The following is a 16,984-nucleotide window of genomic DNA, read 5'->3' on the forward strand; positions in this document are numbered from 1 at the left end:
CCCTGTTCAAAGTTGCGTGTCCCAGAGGTTGGGAGAACAGCAACAAATGGGAATGACAGCAAGAGGTGCACAGAGGCGAACCTCTGTACGGACTCATTGTCTGATTGGGAGAATGGCGCGTAATGATCCATTCTGTACTGCAAGTGAAATTGGACATCACATCTTAAGCCTAGGGTGGCAACCAGTGTGGACAAAAACCATCAGAAGGCGTTTGCACGACATTGGGCTACGAGCCAGATGTCCAGCTACAGGTGTTTCATTGACCACACGCAACCACTCTCAAAGGCTATCATGTTGCACAGCAAGACGGCAATGGAGGCTGGAATGGAGGCAGTGGCGTAACTACCGCCGTAGCAGCAGTAGCGGCTGCTACGGGGCCCGCGGCATGAGGGGGCCCGTGTCGCCCGCCGGCACGGGCCCCCACCATGGCCGGAGGCTCCGCTAGCAGCCGCTATGGCTGCTACAGCGGGACGCCACTGAACACTACGGCAGAGCAGGGAGGTATCTCCCCGCTCTGCCATTAACTGGTTCCCGACCGCTGGCTGTATTTTTACGGCCAGCGGTCAGGGACCTTAACCCCTTAGTGACCACTAATACGCCTTTTTACGTCATTCACTAATGGGCTTTAGGCTAGGCTGACGCCTTTTCACGTCAGCCTAGTCTAAGTCCTGCACGGGTCTCCCGTGCAGGCAGGAGCCGGGGCTCTGCTGTCTGATGACAGCTGAGCTCCTGCTCCAACGCCCGCGATCGAAGTTTACTTTGATCGCGGCCGTTTAACCCGTTAAATGCCGCCGTCAATAGCGACCGCGGCATTTAACTTTGTTTACAGAGGGAGTGCGCTCCCTCTGTCACCCATCGGCGGCCCGCGAATGCAATCGCGGGTCTCCGATAGGGTGTCATGGCAGCCGGGGGACTGATAAAAGCCCCCAGGTCTGCCCTGGACATATGCCTGTTAGGACGCGCCGGAGGCACGTCCTAACAGATTGCCTGTCAGATTTACACTGACAGGCAATAATGCTCTGGTATACGAAGTATACCAAAGCATTATAGCAGAGATCGGAACATCGCACAGTAAAGTCCCCTAGTGGGACTAATAAAATAAGTCATCAAAGTGAAATAAAGATTATTAATAAAAAGTACAGTAAAAAAATAAATAAAACCATTATACACATATGTGGTATCGCCGCGACCGTAATGACTCCATTAATAAAGTTAATATGTAATTTAAACCGCAAAGTGAACACCGTAAAAAAAAACGCAAAAAACGATGGCGAAATTGCCATTTTTTTCCTTTGCCCCCCAAAAAAGTCATAATAAAAATGAATCAATAAGTCCCATGTACCCCAAAACAGTACCATTCAAAACTACGTCTTGTCCCGCAGAAAACAAGCCCAAAAAATCACTACATTGATGGAAAAATAAAAAAATTACGGCTCTTGGAAAGCGACGATGCAAAAACAAATAATTTTAGTTCAAAAGTGTTATTATTGTGCAAAAGTCGTAAAACATAAAAAAACCTCTACATATGTGGTATCGCCGTAATCGTACCGACCCATAGAATAAAGGTAACATGTTATTTACGTCGCATAGTGAACGGCGTCAATTTAAAAACGCATAGAACAATGGCGGAATTTCAGTTTTTTTTTATAATCCCCCCCAAAAAGGTTAATAAAAGTTAATATAAAAATTATATGTACCCAAAAATGGTGCTATTAAAAAGCACAACTAATCCCGCAAAAAAACAAGTCCTCATACAGCTATGTAGACTAAAAAATAAAAACGTTATAGCTCTTTGAATGCGACTATAGAAAAACGAATAAAATAGCTTGGTCATTAAGGCCTAAAATGGGCTGGTCACTAAGGGGTTAAAACCCGAGCCATAGACTTTCTACGGCGCAGGTTTTAACTTGCTGCCCGCGCTATCGGGCAGCTGAATGTCGGGTCTCCGGCAGTCAGTGACTGCCGGGGACCCTGAGGAGAGGATAGAAGCAGCTTTCGCTGCTTCTGTCTTCTCTGATCACTTGTACACAGCGCTCAATGCGCGCTGTGTACAGGAATAGAGACAGCAGCAGCGGCGCTGTCTCTATTCCTCCCGGTGATCATGTGACTGGTCACATGATCGCCGGGTGCCGTTAGTGGCAGGCTGCTGCTGGGTCTTACAAGACCCAGCACAGCCCTATTAGTGACAATCGTCACTATGAGAGGGCTGATTTCCCCTGTATCTGGGGCTGCTGTGCAGCTCCAGTTACAGTGGAAAAACATGGTGTAAAAGAAAGAAAAAAATATATAAAGTTCCCCAAAGGTCTTCTTTGACCTTTGGGGGACAGACCATAGTAATAAAAAAAGAATAAAATAAAGTGCAAAAAAAATGTAAATAATAAATACACATAAAATACCCACCCCAAAAAAAAACAGTTCCCCCCCCCCGCCAATCATTGTTGTAACGCTAGCGCTGACCCAATTACCCTAATATAGACATGTAATATATAAAAATTTATGGTAGACAATGACGATCACAAATAAAAGGTCTATTTTAGGGTAAAACTATGTTATTACCAAAAAAAAATAGCTGAAATGTAAAAAAGCTTATTTTTTTACTATTATTTTCAAACTTTATGAATAAAAATTCTAAAATAGCAAAAAAGGTGTGTATAAAAACGATAAAAAATGAAACCTGCATTGTCTACGGAAAAAACGTCGCAGAAATCACGTCGTTAGCCCAACAAATAAAAAAGTTATAGCCATTTAACTAACACGTGCTAAAAAATGGCTAAACGGTATCTGGTCCTGAAGGAGCAAAATAGAGCAAAAGACATGTATCCCCCCCCTCTCCACAGGACATGTATCCCCTCTCCACAGGATAGGGGATACATGTGTGATCGCTGGCAGCGATAGGGAGAACGGGGGACTGAAAGTCCCCTGAAGTTCTCCATCACAAACCTCGGACTTCCGGGATCTGTGTCGGCAGCTCCGTAGAAATTAATGGAGCGCCGGTCGTGCTTGTGCGCATGCGTGACCAGCGCTCCTTTCATTTTTATTGAGCTGCGCAGACGCCGGAAGTCAGAGGTTAGTCATGGAGAACTTCAGGGGACTTTCAGTCCCCCGTTCTCCCTATCGCTGCCAGCGATCACTCATGTATCCCCTATCCTGTGGAGATCCTGTGGAGAGGGGATACATGTATTTTGTAGGACACACTGTAGGTCGCATTTTTTTGGGAGGGGGGACGCTGTATGGCGTTCCCTACAGGGGGGGGAACGCTGTATGGCGTTCCCTACAGGGGGGGGTGGCTGTATGGCGTTCCCTACAGGGGGGGCTCTATGGCGTTCCCTACAGGGGGGGCTGTATGGCGTTCTCTACAGGGGGGGCTGTATGGCGTTCTCTGCAGGGGGGCTGTATGGCGTTATCTACAGGGGGGCTGTATGACGTTATCTACAGGGGGGCTGTATGGCGTTCTCTACAGGGGGATGTATGGCGCTATCTACAGAGGGGGGCTGTATGGAGTTATCTACAGGGGGGGCTGTAAAAAAGGCACTATCTACAAGGGGGGGGGTTGTGTGACACCCAGGGGAGGGGGGGCTCCAGTCAAAAGTTTGCTATGGGGCCCAGTCTTTCCTAGTTACGCCCCTGAATGGAGGGCTATCCTCTTCAGCGACGTGTCCCACTTTTGTCTCAGACACAATGATGGCCAGAGATTGGTCTGAGGACCACATGGGCAACACCATGAAGAGGCCTTCACAAGGGAACCTCACACTGTGACGGTGTGGGTGGCATAATGTACGGTTGCCGAATCCCTCTAGTCTACATTTCAGGTACACTAACAGCTCGGTGTTACATTGATTTGGTCATGGAACCAGTTGTACAGCCATCTCTCCAAAGTGTCCCAAATCCATTTTTCAACAGGACAACGCCAGGCTGAATGTTGCTCGTGCTACTGTAAGCAGCCTTTGTGGCCTACACATGCTACCATGGCCTGCAGCGTCTCCAGACTTGTCTCCCATCGAGCAGATCTGGGACGTCATTGGATGGCAATTGCAAAGGGAGCTGCCAGCAGCTAATCTTGATGATTTACGTGCCCAAGTGCATTGAGCGTGGCATAACATTCCTCAGATAACCATTCATAACCTCATTGATTGCATGCCAAGGCGTGTATGTGGGTGTATTTCCAAAATATTTCCTTCTTGGTGTTGCAATTTCATTGTTGAGGAGTGTATAATCTGTTCCACAGTACCTCGTCACAATGTTATTATATAATACAAACTCTTATATATACCTCGGCCAGGTTTTTTATTTTTACACATATATATATATATATATATATATATATATATATACACTAGTATATATAGATATATACTAGTATATATCTATATATACTAGGATAGATAGATAGATAGATAGATAGATAGATAGATAGATAGATAGATAGATAGATAGATAGATAGATAGATAGATAGATAGATAGATAGATAGATCGATCGATCGATCGATCGATCGATCGATCGATAGATAGACAGACAGATCGTGGGCAGGTTTTAATGATTTAAACTTTTAATAACTTTGGGATTTGTGCAGATGTAATGTTGTATGGGAACATCTCCGTTTCAATAGCAGCGTGCCAAGTTGGAAGCCTTGGTGATTTGGTCCTGTGACTCGATAATAACGTTTGTATGATGTATGGCCTATTTAAACGACCTTCTCATTCAGCATGATCTGCATTCATGTGTCACTCAGCTCCTCTCACTGGCTGAACTGACACAAGGTTATATTTAACAGCTTCATTCTTCTCTGGTGATAAATGGGTCTTGTAAGCCACGGTAGTAGTGTAGGTGTTTTTCACAAATCTAGCTGCAGTTACCTATCATAAAAAAGACTCATTTTTAGAGACTGCGGGGGAGATTTATCAAAACAGGTGCAAAGGAAAAGTGGAGGAGTTGCCCATGGCAACCAATCAGGTCACTGCTTTTATTTTTCAAAGCTCTTATGAATAATGAGAGGTGGAATATGATTGGCTGCTATGGGCAACTACTCTACTTGTCCTTTGTACCAGTTTTAATTAATCTCCCCCTGTAATTTAACACGTCACATATTTCAGGGGGGGTTATTTATGGATTGGTATTTAAATAGGAATAGGGTGCCTCATCTGTTAACAAGCAATTGCTCTGTGATCTGTTCACACTACTGTTTAGGGGGTTCTCCGGAGTTTCCTTTCAGCTTTCCGGTATTTGTAGAGCAGTCTGTAGCGCTCTTCTTGCCGTCGAAAATAACAGAATACCAATAGAGTCAGTAGGATTTATCCGAGTGATTTGGACTCGTTGGAAAACTAATTCATCATAGAAATCATTTTTTCTTTATAAACGGTAGCCATGATGCTAGTGTGAATAGAGGCTAACTTTTATCAACTGTTGGAAAGAACTGTAGATGTTATGCAGTAGTTAAAGAGGCTCTGTCACCAGATTTTGCAACCCCTATCTCCTATTGCAGCAGATCGGCGCTGCAATGTAGATAAGAGTAACGTTTTTTTCTTTTCAAAAACGAGCATTTTTGGCCAAGTTATGACCATTTTTATATTTATGTAAATGAGGCTTTCTAAAGTACTACTGGGCGTGTTTAAAGTTATGTCCAACTGGGCGTGTATTGTGTGTACACATCTGGGCGTTTTTACTTCTTTTTCTAGCTGGGCGTTGTGAATAGAAGTGTATGATGCTGACGAATCAGCATCATCCACTTCTCTTCGTTAACACCCAGCTTCTGGCAGTGCACAGACACAGAGCGTGTTCTCGAGAGATCACGCTGTGACGTCACTTCCTGCCCCAGGTCCTGCATCGTGTCGGACGAGTGAGGACACATCGGCACCAGGCGACAGAGGCTACAGTTCATTCTGCAGCAGCATCGGCGTTTGCAGGTAAGTCGATGTAGCCTCTGTCGCCTGGTGCCGATGTGTCCTCAATTGTGCCGTAACTACCACGGCCATATGATTCTTCTTCTTCTCTCCAGGTCTCCTTAGGCTCCCTCAGTACGTCGCAGCTCATACAAGGTCCTGACGCTGAGCAAGGTCAGGGCCTTATATGCAGCATTTTAGGCCTCATGCACACGTCCATGCAGTTTTTGCGGCATGGACGGGCCGCGGGCCGTGCTCACATTAAGGGTATGTTCACACGAGGGCGTCCGTTACGGCTGAAATTACGGGGATGTTTCAGCCTGAAAACATCCCCGTAATTTCAGTCGTAACGGCATGTGCAGGCGCTTGAACGCCGCGTCCATTACGGCCGTAATTGGCGCTGCTATTCATTGGAGTCAATGTATAACGGCTCCAATTACGGCCAAAGAAGTGACAGGTCACTTCTTTGACGCGGGCGTCTATTTACGCGCCGTCATTTGACAGCGGCGCGTAAATATACGCCTCGTGTGAACAGACAAACGTCTGCCCATTGCTTTCAATGGGCAGATGTTTGTCAGCGCTATTGAGGCGCTATTTTCGGGCGTAATTCGGGGCAAAAACGCCCGAATTACGTCCGTAAATAGGCCGTGTGAACATACCCTAAAATGTATAGGAGCACAGTCCGCAAATGCAAAAAATAGCACGTCCTAATTTTTCGCGGGTCATTTCTACGGCCCGGGCACACATAAATATAAGGAAATGTGTCTGTGGCCCATAGAAATGAATGGAGCAGTATTTTTATCTGCAATTACGGATCCATGATTGCGGATAAAGATTATGGTTGTGTGCATGAGGCTTTATTTCATTGTCATCAGTGCTGCGTCACATACAACATCCTGATTCTGCCCAGCGTCAGTACATGAGCTGCAACAGGCTGAAGGATCCGGAGGGGAGAAGAGGACTGGTGAGATCAGCATACTTCTTCTTTCTTAATTGTCTGATGTGGGGGGAGTCTGATGGGTGGGATTTACCTACCTTTCTATGCACACAGAGTGAACTCTATGCCAGTTGGGAGTTGCGTAGATTTCCACTATAATTTATGGCAGGTTGAATTAATATTTCCATCCCGTTCTTCCTTCCTGACTTCTTAGTCACAGATTCTACAAAACGTACTTGGCAACACTTCAACAGTCCTATAGGACAGGCCACTGCCAATGCTCCGGAGCGGGGCGGACATGCACCGTACAAACTATATACAACCCCTTTAAGGCCACAAGAAAATTATTGGAGGACTGCAGGTGCTCCCCAGGCCATAGCTTGAGCATCAAGTGTTTAGACACTACTATATCCCCTTTTTACAACATCACTTATGAGCCCTGTCTATAGAACAAATGCATTGCATATCTAGATAAGTGAGGAAACATTTCTTCTTCTTGAAGGCAATTTAAAGATTATTTTTTTAAATGAAAAATATATCTTAAAATTCATGCTCATAAATAGTGATTTCACTTTCTGTCCTATATATTATAAGAGATAGGAACAATGTTTTTATCAAGCTTTTAAAGAACATTGTGTTTTCTTGCTCGTCCGTTCCAGTTCTTATTGAGGTCAGGTTTCTGAATATCCAAGTTTCTCAAATATTTTATTTTGTATTGTTAAAATTATGATGCTGTCCCACTGTGCGAGAACCACTGGTACACTCTACAGATAATAGACCTGCGCCTTAGAGTCTAAGGTATTCCCTGGTCATCACCCTTGACCCCCTGACAAGGGTTTTGACCTACTAAGGGAAAATGCCCAGGTCCTGATGACCTCATCAGAGATGCACAGACATGAAGCGTTGACAACGCAATGTAGACAAGGTCAATAGGCGAGAGAGGAGGATTCGACAGTGGTCGAGAAAAAAGGTTGCAGTGATGCCATGGAGACACAAAACCACCCAAACACACAAGCCCGGTGTGCAGTACCAGCCCAGTGGGCAGGAGGAGAGATATGGCTGGAGCGGGGTGAGGTGAGTAACAATTTTCATGTATCTAGTTTGTTTATGAAGTAAGTATAACCTAAACCTATGACATAGGGAAAACTAAATCATGTAAGACCTTATCAGGCGAGATCAGAGGATAAGTTTTAATTTAACTAGAACTTGTAAAACTACACTTTGTCATCATTTTCTTTGTTTTTGTTTTACAGCGCAATATCCCAAAGTGATTCACTGGAAAAGATTCAGTATCAAGCATTTGCCAAACTTCTCCACCTGAGAGAATTGTAAGTAGCAATTGCTTTTATTTATCTATAGTTTACAAACTTTATTGAAAGAATAAATACAACAGCACATAAGTTCATAAAATCTTCCGTACTTTTGTTCTGGCCACTAAAAAAAAAATAAAAATGAATACATATATATATATATATATATATATATATATATATATATATATAATATTATACTATGGTGTGAAAAAGTATTTGCCCCTTCCATCTAGGCGTAACATAACAATAGTTATGGGAGTTGGATGATATTATTCCCTTATTTAAAAGATCCTATTCATAAATTCTGAGTTTATAGATCAGGCTTCTCATTTATAAGCCTAAGAAAAGAGTGGTTACAAAGATCATCTTTGGCTCCCCATACATTATATGCTTCATATAGCTGCCATGTGACCTCATCATGTGGCCGCTTTATCCAATGGATCTGCCATTGTATTTCTATTCCTATTAGTGCCCACATGTCTTCTGTATGTAGTTGTGCTCTATGTGATGTATGGGGAGAGGGTGGGAGTCCCTCTTGGTGTTGAGCCGCGGCCAGCTACATGGGACCTCACAGAAAAAAAAGTGAGCTGAATTTTTATTATAAAGATCCACTTATGGCCAATGCAAAAATAATATTTGATCCTAGAAAACATCTTTAAATAACCTATGAATCCATTAGGGGTCTAACCTGAAATAAAATCCTAAACTCTTTTATTTCATTGTAGAACTATCAGAAACACGAAAAACCTGATCCATATTGGACACGAAGCCTTTGCTAATTTACCAAAACTACAATATTTGTAAGTTATTTCATTTTTGCCATTTATATTCTGCAGTCACTGCTATACTTTTGTTCTACTTTTACATCGGCAGTACCAGGAAGACTTCCTTGAATATTTTCATATTCACAGCATTGAACATCTGTATACACAGGTACTAAAATTCCAATATAATAGATATATACATTATATATACACAGTAAATACCAATTCTGACATACAAAAAAAACTGTGATGAGGAATTAACAACTTTAGCTCCTCCAAAGGAGTTTTAAAGGGAATGTCCCATGTATCTAATTTACTTTCATGAATTAGGTAAATTTTCCTGGAGGCATTCATATTGGGGATAAACACTTCCTTCCTGTATTAACTGTGTGGCAGGGTGTGTGTACTTTGTGGCAGTTGAAATGAATGGGAGTTAGTGGACAGAAATGTCAATTGAAAAGTACAGTCTACAGGAAGTGATGGAGCACAACCCCTCCCCACGGACACTGTGTGTATAGTGTATAATGTTGATATCTCACCTTATGTAGGCGTCCAGCGGTACAATAATGCTACCATTAAATCCCCTGGCACCTAATAATAATGAGAAGACTCTGCTGACCATACCCCAGTCTATACAACAAAGCTGACCAGTGAGCTACATAAAACAGGAAATATCAGTCTATTGTGGATTTTTTTTTTTTTTTGAATAGCCGCATAAACGAACTAAAAAGCACCACCAAATGAATATGTAATTTGCTGATGATACATTCCCTGTAAATTAATTCCTGATGCTTCTATCACTTTTACTTCCGCACTATAATTCTGGACATTTCAGAGAATGAGGAACATCTGAAGTAATAGTGGGCTTGGAAATGATTGTAATGAATGATTGTGAATTGAGATTTCTCTAGCATCGGGTATCGTACTAAAGGGCTTTATAACGGATGGATAGGCCATCAATGTGTGATTGGTGGGGGTTTGACCCCTGGGAAGCCCCCCCAATCAGCAGAACAAAGAACTGTGGTCCTTTAATTGTTTATTCAGGCACTGTGACAACCATGTGAGTGTGGTTGTACCTGGTACTTGCAGCTCAGCCTATTCAAGTGAATGGGGCTGAGTAGTAATTACCAGGCACAGCAAGACTCATGGCTACAGATGACCTAATCTTATGGGAAACTATCCCGGAGACAGGTTACCTATGAAGAAAACTCTCCTAGATTTGGTTGAGGTATGCAGCAATCGATCCTCATTTTATATAAGATACCGTTATCACTGACAGGTAAATCCTATTACAAAATCATTTATACCAGTTCATTTCAGCATAACACCTCGTCCAAGGAAGATTTAATTTAATGGAGTTTTTACCATGAAATGAGATGGAATATTTTAAGAATGTAGGCAGGAAGAGAAAGATACTGTAACTTTCTACTAGAACTTTACTAGCTCCAGGAAATGCATGTAATAATACAGAAACGTATATATATATGGGATTGTTTCCTGTCCAGCAAAAGGACAGCAGTTCTCTCTCCTCAACTATAGTACAGATGCAGCAGAGCTCAAATTGTTGTTTAATCATTTGGAGCTGCATTGTTTTTACACATGGAGCTGCAGTCCTGTGTAAAACCACAGATAATCCATCATAAAACAAATTAGGCTCAGATACATCTGTAAATTAGAACTGAACCGTGCTAAAGGCATGACAACCATCCCACAAAAGTACAATAGAAACAGATTTTCATGGACATGTTTAATAGCCGATACAAAGGCAAAAGATATGATGTGATGACATGACGATGATCTCTAGTGGACATAGATATACTGATGGTCTGAATAACAATTCCCATCTATGGTCATGTGGGTAAATGTAGAAATGCAATAGTTGCGTTTTTTGCCGTAGTTAAGGCCGCTATCAAATGACCATAATAGGGGCGCATTTTGGCATATGTATTACGACTGCAATACCTGGACCTCTTGTGGTTCTACTTAACTGGACTTAGATCACCATAGAGGTCTGTGTTTTGCAGCCATAATAAGGATGCTAAAAATCGCCCCTATTACGGTCGTCTTAAAGAAGCTAAAATGATTTTTCCTTTTTTGCATTCTGATCGACGGGAAATGATTACATCTATTCTGCCATTATGAGGTGGATTTTTACATAAGGAAACATTTTGTAACATTGAACTGATTTTTGAAATGATAATATAAGAGAATAATATTGGATCTGCAAAGGATCAATGACCTGGCACATCAAACTTTACATTAAAGGGGTTTGTCTGTTTATAATAATTTATTTTGATAGAAGGGTCCCCAAAAATAAACTGCAGGGTGTCCCACTGCTAGCGATCAACTGTTATCTGCAAGAGAATCTGACAGCAAGTGATCCATTCCCCTGCAGCACCACCACAGGGGAAATTAAGCATTACATGGTGCCCATTGAAATCAATGAGCTGGCAGTGTAATGCATGGACATGCTGGGTCCTCCAGAGAAAAGGTGTTCTATTTCGTGTAGTTAAGGGGGGATAAAGTTGGCGCTTCCACTCTAATTACTCCAAAAATCCTAAGAAGGTATTATAAAATGAGGTTTCTAATCCAGACAACCCCCTTTTAGCAACATTTTATATTCAAACAATATTATGCTGTATAGTTGCTGTTTGATATGTATCATTTGTTTCTGCTATAACGACAGCTGTCAGTAAATTATAGAATACACAACAGTTTGAACCGGGGAATCGATCTTGTGACCTTTACCATGAATAGAATAACCTGGACTTTCTCATGATTATTTATTCTGACCATAGATATCAGAAGCTGGCGTGGTGTAATGCTCTGGACTGACATCTTATTTGTTTCAGATAAATGTTTAATAAAGGATTGAGGCCAATCAAAAAACGTAGTCATTCCCTGTGGTCACATATCCATGTGCTTAGGTTAGAACAGTTTAAATGTCACAACTAGTGATATATTACATGACATATGTTTTATACAGCTTCTCGTAATTGGTTTATGGATTATTACAGACCTGTATTGTTAATGGTAATATTCTTTACACTTGCCTTAGGCTCTGTTCACACCACTTTTTGCATCCTGTTGAAATAACAGGTTTTTGTTTTTTTTCCCAAGATTAGAAAAAATATGCCTGTCCTATTGCATCCTGTTTCCACTGATCTCTAGTGCACAAATAACAGGATCTCTTTATTTTTCCTATTCTTAAATAGGACAGAAAAAAGAAGCTGGCATCTTTGTGCATCCTGTTTTTACAGTAAATTTGACCAAAAAAATTGAACAGGCGCTTTCAACAGGATGCAAAATGTGGTGTGAACAGAGCCTTAGCTCGCTTCCATCATGTTTCTGTCGCTTATGATGATCAGTATCATACTGCGCTATTCTATTCAGGAAAAATAGAAAAACACTGCTGGAATCAGGGAGACAGCGCTATTCAGATCGGTTAATCACTTCAACTTATATGACCTATTGATAGGTCCTCTTTAAAATGTTTTTCCAATTAAACAGGATTTTTATCAAAAACATACAGACGGCCATATATAAGTCAATCAGATTTCACATTTGGTAATTATGTTTGTTTTACTCATACAGAAAAACACATGTTTCTATGTGGCTGCCATTCAATTTGTCACCTTCACAAAAAAATATATACTATATACATGCATAGGCTCATCATCATCATCCTTTTTCCTCTTTATATTGAGGGGGGTTTGATGGAAAAAGTCAACCTCTATTTAATAACTTCTCATGAGCTCTTATTTTTCATAGGAAATAATGAAACAGATTAATTTGGTCCAGAATATCAGAGTGGGCTCTGGTTTGTGTTGCAGCGTCTGGCCACAATAGTCTATATACACTCGCTGTCCAGTTACTGATTATCCCTGGTCGCTGACAAAATGCCATTTAATGACGGTTGAAACAAAAGCCAGTCTGATGACGTGTGAAGCTTCAAAGGGTCACCAGGGACGACAGAATTAATGGCAAAGAAAAAACATCTATGACTGGTAACAGCGCACATATGCCATAACAGGCTGCCGCAAATTTGATATAATAATGAATACTTACAAGTGTATGTACATAGGAGTATTCTACCCCAGGAACAGCACAGAGAAAAATTCAATGCAAGTATTTACTGTAGCCAACGTTAAGCTATTAGTCAGGAGACATCAAGCATGAATGGCCTGAAATGTAATTGTTGCTTTTTTTGATAAATGGCTCAATGATTTACTGGATTTCTGAAAACGCAGAGAACATCAAACACAATATAGTAATAATATCTAGTATATTGGTTTTAACCAATTGGCAACCTCCGCTTTATATGTACCGCAAGTATCGGCTGTATATTACAGCTGACACCCTGCTCTAACGGACACGATCAGAGATAACTCTGATATCAGCTGTTAAACCACTTAGATACTGCAGCATCAGAGCGGTTCAACAAAGCAGTGCCTACTCTGTCAGCCATAGACCCCTGCAACGCGATCTGCAATGGGTTCTCATGGCCCCCAGGTCTGCCATCTTAGTTCTTCTATTAGATCATGCGTGAGGCAGGGACTAAAAAATGTCAAAAGAAGTTTCATAAAGTATTCAAGAATACATTAAAAACAATTAAAGGTTAGAAAAGGAAACATTACTAGTTATTTATCTTGTGAAGGCTGCAAAAAAAATGGCAGAATTTCTGCTTTTTGGTCAATTTGCCTCCACAAAAAAAGGAAAAAGGTGATCAAAAAGTCTTATTAACGTCCAATAAAAACTACAGTTCATCCCTCAAAAAACAACAAACCCTTACTCAGCTCCAGCAACGAGAAAATAAAAAAATTATAGGTCTCCTAATATGGCTACACAAAACAATGTATTTCTTTACCAAAATTGTTTTTTATTTAGCAAAAGTAGTAAAACATTAAAAAACACTATATACGTTTGGTATTGTAGAAATCGTTCTGACCTCCATAATGAATGTAATATGTCATTTTTACCTCTCGGTTTCAGTACATTATATGCTACAATAAATGGTGCAGTTAAAAAATACAACTCATCCTGCAACAAAAAAAAACAAGCCTACATACGGCTATGTCAATGGAAAAATAAAGAAGTTATGGCTCTTGGAAGGCAGAGATGAAAAAATTACATTGAAAAAATGAAGTGTCTCTCTCTTTCTGGAGGACCCAGCACGTCCATGTATTACACAAGCAGCCAAATTATATCAATGGGCACCATGTAAATCTTTATTTATTTTGTTTCCTTTATTATATTGGATCTTCAACTTTTAGCCACTGTGGAGAGTGGTTACAAAAACTCTCTCTCTGGAGGACCCAACATGTCCATATATTACACAGAGCACCGTGTGCTTCATTTCTCCTGTGGTGGCGCTGCAGGGAAATATAACACTTGAACACAGCAGATTAAAGCGGATTGCTGGGGTTACCAGGAGTAGCACCTTCTGTGATCAGTTTATTCTCAGAGGAAAGAGGGAAAAAACCTATTAAATGATCGCTTATCAACTAATTACAGTTTGGCTATTATTCCCCCCCACCCCCACCTCTTTTTCCATGGTTAGTCAATGTTTTCTTCTGGTTGTGAGCAGTTACATGCCCAAATGTTTCCTCTGCCTTTTCAGCTGCTGGTTTTTGAATGTGAGCATCTAGAGTGCAGAGTCTGATGTAGTCCGCCAACACTGCTCAGTAGTTAGTTTGACACAGACTGTATACTTATTCACTGACCAGGAATTCATTGTAGACACAGTAGGATCCACTGAGGAATGCACGGAGGTCATAGAAAAGTACAAAATAAAATGAGAATATTAACAGTTTGAAATCTGCTAAAGCAGCTTATGCTAAGGCTCTCAATACATTGTGACATTTCAGAACAATAAGTGAAATATTACATTCTTTCTACCTAGAGCCTAGCTGTACTGCAGCACATGCATGTATTTACAGAAATTATACACATTTCTCTTCTAGTAGCTCCTCATTAGTATTTTCAAAAGGCTATGGAACTTCAGGTTGCCTAGCAACCACATGACTCCCTGTCTGGGTGACCACTATTTCACTACATGTAGCTACATGTATTGCATGTAATGAGCCAGACAGGGACAGTAGGCCTGGGGCGTTGCCCCACAGAGGAATGGTGCAGCAAGAATGACAGATGACACAAGGGTAATATACCAAACACAACCTTACTGCACCTGGGGCTAACACTTGATGGTTTGCATGATAGGCACAGTTCTTGATGGTTACAAAACAGTTCAATGCTTAATGGTTTCACTCACTAGGAGGCACAAATGCATGGCGGTTACAGTATTCAACCTAATTACAGACTTTGGGACTATGGCAGGACACAGTGATGGTACTTGTAATAATTTTAGCTTGCGGCACTGTGAATACTTCTCCCTGCGGCCAGCCAGTCTTCCATGCTGGTACAGCAACTCGCTACTCAGTCAATTAAGCAACAATTTCTGTCAGTACTCACTTCCTTCTCTCAGGCCAGTCCTACACCTGCATCATTCTGTGGGGGCCTCGCACGATCCCCCTACAACAGCTAATCCATCTCTCTTCTCAGGCCCCTCTTTATCTTCAACATCTTCCACCCTGCTCACGGATGGCAGTTTGTACCCTATTCATCTAAACTACAACGGCTTACACCCCGCCCGGCTTTCCACCATCTCTCTCTGACCCGAATCCTCTACTAGGACCCGAAGCTCTCTTCTCCCGCTTGCCCTACCCAGGCGGCTCGCTCAGACACTTCTGTCTTTCGCTACTACGTCACAATTTGAGCCAGCTTCCTGGTGCTTTCAGGCTGTAATTCCGGCTATACAGACTCCCCAGGTATCTGTGTGGTCTCAGCTACGCTCTAATTATGATTCCTGTTTCATAGCCTACAGTGGCCACACGTAACATTGCAGTTGTACATAAAGTGCATTGAGTTAAGGATGTAGCAAAATTTACATTTAACGCATTAGATACCATTCATTTCAAATACATGTGATGTGTTAAATGTAAATTGAAAGTTTGCTGCATCTGTACATCAAGCATATACTCCTCCCCTAAAGAACATTGCAGAAACAGTACATTACATTATCACATAGCTTGCAAATACAAGGGAGAATTAATGTCATGTGTCACGATCCGTGGGTATGTGGACCCACTAGGCCGTACCGCCATAGCGGGATAACAGCTGGCCAACAGAGTACCAGGTCAATGCATAAATAGTCCAAAAACAGGGTACCTGTAGTGGTTTAGACAGTAGCAACGGCTAGGCACAGATGGGACCTTGACAGCAGACACTAGACGTGATGTAATACAGCAGGCGGAACTGGTGGCACAACACGACTCCATGTCTTAGGCACAGGAACAAAAAGCACGGGATACAGGATACAGGTAGCAGGGCACGGGAAACAAAAGGAACAGGATAACACTAAGGGACCATTTGCAAGACTAACATAGGAAAACACAACAACGCTCAGGCAATGAGAAAAAGGGGCAGGGCCCTTCTTATAGTCCAGGGTGATCATGGGCTAATTAGTGATAATTCCCATGTGCGCACTGGCCCTTTAAGGCCGGGCACGAGCGTGCGCGCGCACCCTACGGGACACAGCGGGCCGCTCCGGAAGTGAGCGCTGGCGTCTCCTGGGGAGGAGATGCAGGCCAGCGCTCACAGATCCATGGCTGCGGCCGCCGGGGGGTGAGTAATCCGCGGCCTTGGACGCTACATCATGCATATCAAAGCACAGCATGATATAACATACTTTACAACTTTTTGACCGTCCAATCTGCTTCTGCAGGGGCTCTGATTCAGCTTCCTGCAAAAGAACATTTTAAAGACACAGCACAACATATCAGGACACTGTGTCATCACAAAACGTCCAATAACCTGGGTTCACATCACACATGTATGGAAGTGGCTAAGTAGACAATATACTGCATCTCCATGCTACCCTGGTTTGCTGTAGGCCACACTCAGACAGAAGAAGGCATAAGAAGATAGGACACAACTTCAAGGTAAGAAATTATCAAGACAAGGTGAGAGTTTGTGAATTAAGATTCCATACCAGAAGGTGGCTCGTGAAGACGACTAGTATAGTATAACTGGA

The 16,984-nt window shown here is 42.0% G+C and overlaps 1 protein-coding gene across 1 annotated transcript in view; it reads left to right on the plus strand.

The window, feature by feature from the left end:
* Positions 1-16,984, plus strand: part of LHCGR (luteinizing hormone/choriogonadotropin receptor) — a 115,741-nt gene that overhangs the window by 47,571 nt on the left and 51,186 nt on the right. Inside the window, exons 3-4 of the mRNA XM_075864558.1 lie at positions 8,069-8,143; positions 8,854-8,928. Of these exons, the coding sequence (XP_075720673.1) occupies positions 8,069-8,143; positions 8,854-8,928 (150 nt within the window). The remainder of the gene's footprint in view (positions 1-8,068; positions 8,144-8,853; positions 8,929-16,984) is intronic.

This window comes from Rhinoderma darwinii, chromosome 4 (assembly GCF_050947455.1).
Source record: "Rhinoderma darwinii isolate aRhiDar2 chromosome 4, aRhiDar2.hap1, whole genome shotgun sequence".
Classification (NCBI taxonomy): domain Eukaryota; kingdom Metazoa; phylum Chordata; class Amphibia; order Anura; family Rhinodermatidae; genus Rhinoderma; species Rhinoderma darwinii.